The sequence below is a fragment of the Delphinus delphis genome, chromosome X (assembly GCF_949987515.2).
Source record: "Delphinus delphis chromosome X, mDelDel1.2, whole genome shotgun sequence".
In the NCBI taxonomy this organism is placed as follows: Eukaryota; Metazoa; Chordata; class Mammalia; order Artiodactyla; family Delphinidae; genus Delphinus; species Delphinus delphis.
In genome coordinates this window covers 1050386-1060400 of record NC_082704.1, presented here as the reverse complement: position 1 = coordinate 1060400, position 10015 = coordinate 1050386, and the positions used below count along the sequence as shown (strand labels likewise).

Genomic DNA, 10015 nt, shown 5'->3' with positions numbered 1-10015 from the left:
CCCCTGGGCCCCGCGGGCCCCTGGCGCGCTACGCACCTGAGGGCCGGAAGGAGGCGCTGTTCCCGCCGAGGCCCCTGCGGCTGAATCCCAGAGGGGTCATAGGAAAAAGCACACCGCTCCCAAACCACAGAGGACCCACGGCCTGGGGCGGGTTGAGCGCTCGACCTACACCCGGGCCGAATTCGTGGGGATGGCAGGGGAGCATCCGAGGGCTGCGACGGCCGCCCCTCCGACTCCAGGCTCCACCCAGAAACCGATGTGGGCACAGGACTTTGAGAAAAGGCCTTTTAAGGCTCCTGTGCTGCTGTTATCTGTCTTAGGCTACAGCTCCTACTGCTAATGCCACAAAAAATTGAGGGATCAGTGGAAGCGAAGAAAGCCAACATTCCTTCCGAATCCTAGAGCAGAATTCCTTATACCCTAACGCCTTCGTGGCGTTAAAACAGAAGCCTAGACGACAGACTTTCTGAACAAAACAAACATTTTCTGTGCTTACAGAGCTCAGGGCTGTCCACGATCTGTACACACCTTTGCCTGATAAACACCTGGCCCCTTGACCCCAAGGGAGTAACCTCGCAGTATTATAAGCAGTTCATTACTCTATGTAATCTTATTTGGACCTTCCAGTACCTCATAGACAAGAAGGGCAAATCCAGGGGCAAGAGTTTGCAGCCAGATCATCCAGTTTTCTCTGCTAAGAGGCTGAGCTCACGTGATTGCTGGCTCCCTTCCCCAAGATTACCCTGAAGGAACTATAGAAGGCTGAGATACACACACACACACACACATACACACAGAGGCAGAGACACAGGCACAGAGGGAGAGAGAGCTATTGAAATTAAGACAGTGCGATACCAGTGCAGGGATAGATTAATGGAGCAATGAGATAGATTAGAAAACGCAGAAACGCACCCAGTCATGTGTATAACTGTGTATACGATACAGGTGCCATGTTAGGTAAGTAAAGAGGGACTTTTCATTAACCAAAGCTGGAAAATGGTTATTTATATTGAAAGAGATGAAGCTGGAACCCTCCTCCATGTTATATGCAGAAAAAAAATCTATTCCAGATGGATTAAGGACTTCTGTGTCAAAAACACAACTTTAAAGCTCTTGACAGAAAACATCAGCAAAGAACTTTTAGACTTTGGGATAGAGACAAACCATTGACTATAAAACAATATTGATCAGTTTGACTTTAGCATTAAGAACTTTTACTCATCAAAAGACAAGCTAAAAAGCAAAAAAGATAAGTTGTGCTTTTGCAGAAAATATTTTCAATACACACAACTGACGAAGAATTCCTACTATGAACATATAAAGGTCTACAAATCAATAAGGAAAACACAAACAATCCAGCAGATAAATGAGTAAAAACCACGAATAAACATTTCACAGATGGAGAAACCCACGTGAACAATAAACATATGAACAGATGTTCAACCTCATTAGTGATCAGACCACAATGAAATACCACTGCACCTCCATTCAATTATCAAAAATTTAAATGTCTAACAATATCAAGTGTTGGAGAAGATGTGAATCCATATGAGTTCTTGAATATTGCTGCTGGGAGTACTGCTGTTGGCAGTACTATCTAGGAGAACAGTTTTGCATTATCTCATAAAACTGAACAGGACCTTCTGAGCCAGCAATCCCACTTCTGGGATAGGTTTTGTGAAACTTGATAATCTAATTTTAAAATATGTGTGGACTTGTAAAGAACAAGAATTGCCAAAGCATTCTAGGAGAACAATGTGGGGGAACTGCCTTCTAGATTGCAAGACTTATAACAAAGCTATGTTAATTAGGAGAGCATGGTGTGGGCACAGAAATAGACAGACCATTGGAACAGAAGAGAGACGAGAAATGGTGACATGACAAGAGGCACTGTAGAGCAGTAGGGAAAGGACACGCTTGCAGTAAGGGCGACTGGGGAGCCATAGGATCAAAACAGAAACCGAGACAGGTTACAGGTGAAGGCAAACACGCCACCTAAACTATTGCCGTCGGAGACTTCCGAGGGAGTGAATCCTCGAGCAAAATGTAGTTAAAAGTTTTTGTCGAGGCAAAGCTCAGCGTGGAAAAGTACTGGGAGGGCAAGTCGGCTGACTCAGGATGCATGGTCATACAGCTGGTCTTTTTTTCAACATTCCCATGCCTTTTTCTGCTCGGCTGGTTCCAGTTCAGGGTGCTCAGTGCTCAGAATCAGGCTTTGCTCCTTGGAATTTATTGCAGCTATCTGCTTTTCTCAATTCCTAGAACTGCCTTGAGGCACACAAATTCAGTTCAAAGTTCATGACTGGAAAAATATAGTTTCTCACAATGTTTTTAAAAAATGAAATTAGACTTTACCTCACACCACACAAAAATGTATTCCGAGTAGCTGAAGGACCTAAAGGCGAAAGGCAAAACTATAAAACTTTTAGAAGACAATATAGGAGACATCCTTTATGACTTTGGGGTAGAAAAGCACTTACGCAGAGGAAAATGATTGCCAACTCGCACTACGTTAAAATAAGCACTTCTGCTGATCAAAATACGTCATATCGAGAATGAAAATACAATCCTCAAACTGAGGGAAGATATTTTCCACAGCTATAGCCTACAAAATATTAGTATACAGAGTATAGAAAGAATTCCTACTGACCCAATAAGGAATAAATGAAACTAAAATTAGAAAAATGGGCAAAATTCATAGAAGAGGAAGACAAATGTCCTATAAACACGTGAAAAGGTCTTCCATCTCATCAGTTATCGGGGAAATGCAAAGTAAGGAAACAATAAGATATCATTACTTATCCGCCAGATTGGCAAAAATTTAAAAGGCTGGTGATGTTGCATCTTCTCAAGGATGCGGATATATTTAATAATTGGCGCCTTTGACTCAGAAAGTCAATCACAGTGTGATAGTCTTCAGAGGAACTCTTGCACTTGTACACTACAAGACATGCATTAATATTTAGAATAAAAAAAGACAGAAACAATACAGATGTCCGTCTACAGTCGATGGTGTAAATGATTAGAGGTCTTTTCTTACAACTGGGTGGAAATGGGCTACAGGCATCGACGTGGAGGAATCTCAAAACAGAAAATCACAGGAGAATGCATGCCTATGATTTAGTTTTTATAGTTTAAAAAGAGGCAGGGCTCTGGCGTGAGGAGACAGGATGGGGATTACAGACCCAATGCAGCCAAAAATAAATAAATAAATACATTTATAAAAAGAAAAAGCAGCTTAAAAATTCTGGGGCACCAAGCCTAGGGGTACTTCAGGAATTTTTAAAATACAAGCAAAATTAAATAATATATTGCCAAACATAACTGGCAAAAATGTAAAGAAAACCAAAGAAACAACGCAATGTTCAAGAGAGGCGGAACCTGGAAACTCGTACAAGCGCTACGTGGACCAGCGTAAGGCTTTAACATGCTCACGGCCTGTGACCCAACGACTGCACGTTCAGCAGTTTGTCTTAAGGAACAAGCTGGGCAAGATATAAAGACTATAAAGATGTGTGTAAGGATGCAGCTCTTCTTTTCATTATTACTTAGACTTCCCTCCCCGGCTCCCATGTGCTGAGTAGGGGGGGAGAATTTAAGTAAACATCCAATCTGATTTAAAGGTTAGTGCAAGCTGATAAGTTAAACTGTCACTTCAAGTTTGATCAGAGGATGGTCTCCTCCTGCTGTGTGGAGTGTGGGACAAAGGGTGTGTGGCTGGATCTCACCTCCGCATCAATGAGAACATCCATTCGGTCTTTCTTTCTCTTCGCATTTTTCAGGAGTAAATTCCTAACCCCGTCCGTGCCCGTGCTTAGGCCCAAAGTCTGGGAGGCATCCTCAGAGCCTCCCTCTTTCCCACCCCTCACCCGACCCATAATCAAACCCTGATGCTCCTTCCTTCACCCTCTGTCTGGATTCCGACTCTTCCTGCAACTCTGCCAATTCCCACCCTGGTCCCAACGAAACTGTCTCTCACCTGGATTTCGGTAAACCTCCCAGCTGGTCTCCCTGCTTCTGACCTTCTCAACGTGGCAACTGAGATGACCCTTTAAAGACACCCATCAAATGACGTCCCTTCTCTGCTCCCTGCTTTCTGTTCGCTCCCAGTAGAGCCCAGATGCTTTCTGAGGCCCACCAGACCTTACTCTCATCCCAGCCCCTGGCCCTGCTGTGCCTTCCACCCGAGCCAGGCTTGGTGTTTGTTTTGTCACCTTCCCAGGACAGGAGGTGTTCAATAGTGCCCACGGAGTGAATGATTTCCAACTCAGAACAGCAAAGGGGAAAGCAAATGAATAATGTGTAAAACTATCACCTGCATTACATTTGCAATAGTGAACAAGTACAAACACCCTAAATTATTATTATATGGGGGGTGGTTAAACGACTTCTGTCGAATCCACTGCAAGGAATACTATGCAACACTTCCTGATATGGAAAGATAGCCACGATATGTCATACAGTGAAGGAAATACGTTTAAATTTGTTTCAGCACCTCTCCAACTTAATTGGCCACAAAGCCCTATTGTGTCATAACTTTTTTGTTTGTTTGTTTGTTTGTTTTGTGGTACGCGGGCCTCTCACTGTTGTGTCCTCTCCCGTTGTGGAGCACAGGCTCCGGACGCACAGGCTCAGTGGCCATGGCTCACGGGCCCAGCCACTCTGCGGCATGTGGGATCTTCCCGGACCGGGGCACGAACCCGTGTCCCCTGCATCGGCAGATGGACTCTCAACCACTGCGCCACCAGGGAAATCCGACAATTTAATTTTACCTGATAGATACTTCCTCAATGCACACAAATAGCACACTCTGCACTCTCTTGGAATCTTCTAGTACTTCATTGGACTGGTTCACCTATGAGGATACTGGGAAAGGAAGAGAAAATGACTGCTGAACTGAGTTTAAATTCCAGTACACTGTCTTGGTCTGCACAGAGCTACTTTGTAGTTACATCACCTTTTCCAAGATAGGATTTTGGACAGCTTCTTTTCTTATCACGAACCAAGTAATTTCATATTGCAAAAACTGCGTTCATGACTTGAGAAAGTAAGAGTAAGAGTGTGGTATCAGAGTGTGATCAGATAGTTTTTCGTCTTTTGTTTTTAAAGTTTCTCTTAAAAAACTTACTAATTAAACAATATGTTTTGTTGTGGAAAGATTGGAAAGTGCAGACACACAAAAATAAACATGAAACTACATAACAACAACAATAGTGATAATTAAAGTCACCTATTCACTATCACAAGGAGATGACCAATGTCTAAATCTTTCGTTAGGTCCTTAAAAGTTTTTTTCCCTGTACATATAGTTTTTCACAACAAATTGGGTGAAATTGCATATCCTCTGTTATAATCTGCTTTTTTCCACTCAACAATATTTCATGAATCTGATTCCATGTAATTACCCTTCTACAGCAACGTTTTGGTGACTGTATAGCTCTCATTGTATGAATGTTCACTGCTTTCTTTAACCAGCCAAGAATCATTTAAGTTGGTTCTATTTTTTCACTAGTATAAACCATACTAAAAATTCGTAGATTGAATACGTGTGTTTTTGCGTACTTGCCAGGGCCCCGAGAGGTTGGCCAGCCTTCCATGCTGATTTCCTCAGGTAGCAAGCAGCTAGCCTAAGCCTTCTGTACAGCCACCGCTAATGGTGGTGGTGAATAAAGGGGGTGAATAAAGAGGCGCAGAGAAACTGTTTGCAATCCTGACTGTGAAATGCATTCATAAAAAATCAAGTATTATTCGGCGTCTAGTATGTGCCCAGTCCCAAGTGCCAATTTTTCCTGGGACTTGATGCACCCCGTATGACTAGAGACTCAAACCTTCCTTTGATTTTGCAATATTAAAAAAAATTAGGCCTTGAAGTGTTTTCTTCTGTTGAATTATTTTGGTTGTTTTCTACCAAAAAATTAATTATGTCTCCTGCATCTATCATTTTTTTCTCTAATCTTACTTTCACTAAGGTCTTTGTTTATCCAGCTTTTTGGATCCTTTTATATTTTGTCATCCATGTCTTCTTTTGTTTTGTTCTTACTGTCCTTGTTTGTTCCCAGCAAGCAAGGGTTTACTGGTTTTTCTCACCAGGCTGAGCCATTTACTTCAAGAAAGGAAACATTTCTCTCGGCATGTTGCCTGCCTGTCTTCACAGAAGCCCCTCCGTGTGTGCGTGTTTCAGCAAACCTCTGATGTTTCTGATGCAGCCGGCCTGTTGGCCAGAGTTTGAGCAACAGTGATTTAAAAGATAGAGAATCAAATGTATGTTGACTTGAGTCCTGGCTTCTTTAGTTGTGAAATGCAGTCTTCCTCTGTGCTTGGGAAGAAGGAACAGGGTTGGTGAACACAGAGCCTGTACTTCCTGCGGCGGGGGAAGGACAACTCTGAAGGGGGTCACCGGAGGCCTTGCAGGGCTTGCAAGGCGGTTCAGCTTCTCGCTTCCTGCCCCTGCCCCCCGCAGGCGTTGATCCCTGATAATACCCTGCACACCACACTCCCGCCACACAGTCTGCTTCCAGAGTATCTGGTTCTCTCAAGTCTGGGTGTGGCTCTTCTTGGTTAAGAGAGCTTTGAACCGAAGTAGACCATGTGCCCCTGGTCTCCAGCTTCCACCCCCACCCCTGCCCCATACAGTGATGGTGCAGGAAGAGGGCAACGGCTGTAAACCCTTCCCTTTGAAAAGAGGAAGACCGGGAGGCCTACAGCACTCCCTGCTCTGTAGTCATTCTGGAATCCTGCTGGCCAGACATTGATCAGGCCCAGCTCTTCCTCCGAGAAGGGGGAGCTCCCTGCCTGTGGCCCATCCTCCAGGACGCTCCCTGGTCCACTATTCTCTGTGGCTGTGCCTGAAGCAAGTGTCCTTCTCATGGCCGATCCGAGGTCTGAGTACTGCTGTGCGGCTCAAACAGTGAATAGCTCATTTAGTTCTGTTTGGCTCCTGTGAGTTCCAGGTGCCAGGAACCATATCCAAGTTTGTTTCCTAGACATGGTTCTTGATCTGTGGTCGTTTTGAGGTTATCGGGAGCCTTAGGTGGGGATGCCACACCCTTCACCTGATCTTTGACCTCAGCCACTTTATTAGAGTCCGCAGTTTGAACAGCCCTGAGCCACCAGGTTGTAATTATTCAGTTGTCTTATTTCTCTGTCTCTAGTAATCAGGACAGAGACAGGCAAGTGGTCATGTCTTAGTAAATACTGATTGAATTAATGAAATTCAGGCTTTGCTAGCTAAGCTTAAGTATTCTGTTAGCTATTTCAGGAATCTCTTTGGCTTCATATGATTTAATAATAAATATTTCAGCAAATTTTCAGGCAGTTGAAAAGTTAATCATATGTTTTCCATGTATAGTTCCTAAACTAAAGGGAAGGATAATTAGGAGTTAATGAAGTTAGTGTAAGAAAAAAAAAAGATCAATTGCAAACACTGGTCTTTAAACGTCATGTGTCAGTGGCTGGAAACATAGGGAGTGGGTTAGAGAAAAAAAGAGAACGTGCAGGAGACTTTTTCAAAGGGGCACACATGGGCTTTCAGAGTGGTGTTCCCACAATCACCTTCCTCAGAACTTTCCCTTAGTTACAGATGCGCAGGCTGGTGTGGAACTTGGCTGTTCCTGCCTCTCCTTCGGTTCCCCCTCTCCTCCCCCCAGCAGCTTACGTGAGGCAACAGAGGGTCCCCATGATCGCTGAAATGATCAGAAAAGCAAAAATGGCAGCTGTAGGGATGGAGCTCCTGATGAGATCCCACAGGTAATCACTGAAGTTGCTCAGCCAGGACCTGGGAGTTTCTGCAGGAAGAGCATAGACAGTCACTGAAGAGAGCCCGAGTAAGTGATGAAGCTGGGATTTGAAACCTGGTTCAAGTTCAAATAGTTGTCCCAGATCTCAGGCTCTTATAGTTGCCCAGGGCCCATATTCCTAACAACTTTGCTGTGCTGAGAGATTAAAGGAATACACTTTTGGGAAAACAAAGGTATCCTCCGATGGACATCATCTTTTCCTCCTTGTATGTGAAATAGGAACAATAATGTCCGCCCCAGATCGCTTAAAGGTTGTTTGGAGGTGTCTGTGAATCAATGGGGTACACTGTGAGCAAGGAGCACGACTTAATAGACACCATGCTGTTGCCTAGAGGGTGTTCGGGAAGCTGAGGGCCCTGGGTGTCCCGTGAGGAGAAAGGAGATGGCTGCCTGCCCAGTGGCACCAACAGGAGGAGGCCGGGGGCGGCCGGCAGAAGGAGGTTCAGGGTCTGCTGATCGGGGAAGAGGCAGGGCAAACAAAAGTGTCTGTGGTGTGAAGTCAGGAGGGTTCACCACTCACAACGGTACCCTTTCCAGCGATGGGAAGGAACTCGGCACCACGCTGGGCTTCGGGAGGAGCTAAGCCATGGGTCAGCGGCTCATCAGCTTTAGCTGAAATTTCGCTTCCTTTCTGAAGTCCTCTTGACCCCTCCCCCCAGACAACTTCAATTATCCCTTGTCCTCGGGGAGTATTTGTCATATTTTATGGAAGGTTGACACCTGTGGCTTTGGCTTAGTGGGTTCATGCTTGTTGAACCAAACCAGAAATACTTTGCTTTCCTGTGAACATTTTTTTTAAAATACAGAATCACTCTTTCCTGACCGGAGACAGGAATCTTACGTCCTATGAAGATAGGAACATTCATCGTAACAGCAAACACACCCCTTGAGCGTGGTTCCAATCCATCCTGGTCTTGTTTTCCGAAGGCAGATAAAGGTGACAGAGACAAAGCGACAGTTTCCAACAAGAGGCAAGTCAGAGAGCACAGCAGAAATCCAGTGCTCAGCAGCTTTGGGGGTTCCATGCGCCCTCCCGAGGGCCTGCACCGAGGGGAGATGGCTTTTCCCTTGGCTCGTCCCAAGGCAGCTCTGTCTGAAAAGTCAGAAAATGGTGGTTTAGATTTTATTGCAAACCTAGAGCTATTATGAACACAAGAAAAATTCACTTACTGACACTGTTGAATCCTGAACACAGTCAGTTTCCAAGGCAAAAACCAACCCGCCTTCAAGAAACAAAACACAAGACAGAAATTGACTGTGCTCCATCGGATCGGGTACCTGACATCCCCTCCTAAACCACATGCCCCTTTGGGCTTTTCCAGCTCAATTAGTGGAAACTCTTAAGTTGTTCAGGCCAAACCCTGTGGTGTCATCTTTGACTCCACTTTTTCAGTCCCACATCCTTTTCATTTTGTTTTGTTTTGAGTTGGGTTTATTACTGAATCAGCAAATAAGCGGTATAAATGGTTAACCAGGTATGAATTTCAGTGGATAAGGGGGCACAGTCCATCATGGGGGTGGCGGTGGCCCAGAAGTTCTGCAGTCACAGGAGTTCATAGCTTCCTGCTTGCTGCCACTGAACAGCCAAAGAGATCTCACTTTGTTGTAAGTCAGGTAGTATCCTACTGACTTCCCTGACCTCATGGCCTATTATCTACTCTTGATCGCTCCACCTCAGCCTCATTTCCTCTGGAACAAGCCACACGTGCTCCTCTCTGTTTTGTTCACATAGGCTGTTCAGGTGCTCAATAAATATTTTTTGAATGAATGAATGGGTGGTGAATTGGGGCAGATATTGTTCATTGCCTGTCATCACCACCCCCTCTTCACTTATTACGTGCAACCGGAGAGGCTAGAAAAGCGGAATCGCTTTCTCCCAGCCAGCCTTGCTGCTAGCAATGGCTGTGGGACATAGTTTTGGACACTGAAGCATAATGGAGATCTGATGGGTGGCTTCTGGGAAGACTTTCTGCTGTCTTGATAAAAGAAATGGCGCTACCATTTCCCCTTTGTGTTGCCTTGAACATTCTTTAAGTGTTACCTGGGGTTGGAGGAGCCATCCTGTGACCATCAGGCAATGGACACAAGGAAAAGGCCAAGAAAATGACACCTATTCTGGCTCTGACAATTTTAAGCCACTAAACCAACACCTCTATCTGCCCACCTCTCAACTACTAGGTCTGAGAAAAATAAACCCCTATTTGAGCTTTCTATTACTT

At 44.8% G+C, this 10015-nt stretch overlaps 1 protein-coding gene across 1 annotated transcript; it reads right to left on the bottom strand.

The window, feature by feature from the left end:
- Positions 1-28: 28 nt before the first annotated feature.
- SMIM9 (small integral membrane protein 9) lies at positions 29-8821 on the bottom strand. The gene is made up of 4 exons (XM_060002695.1): positions 8680-8821; positions 7655-7784; positions 2361-2395; positions 29-165 (listed from the first exon to the last, which is right to left on the bottom strand). The coding sequence occupies exons 1-4, from the start codon at positions 8819-8821 to the stop codon at positions 29-31; spliced, it is 444 nt and encodes a 147-aa protein (XP_059858678.1).
- Between the last annotated feature and the right edge of the window lie 1194 nt (positions 8822-10015).

What these genes read in the sequence shown, in the direction of transcription:
- SMIM9 (XM_060002695.1), bottom strand. Translation starts at nt 8,821, where the DNA reads ATGGAACCCCCAAAGCTGCTGAGCACTGGATTTCTGCTGTGCTCTCTG. An exon ending in ATTGGAACCACGCTCAAGGG is followed by an intron (nt 7,785 to 8,679) that starts GTGTGTTTGCTG and finishes CTCTTCCTGCAG; the next exon opens with AAACTCCCAGGTCCTGGCTG. An exon ending in GGGACCCTCTGTTGCCTCAC is followed by an intron (nt 2,396 to 7,654) that starts GTAAGCTGCTGG and finishes TTTCGCCTTTAG; the next exon opens with GTCCTTCAGCTACTCGGAAT.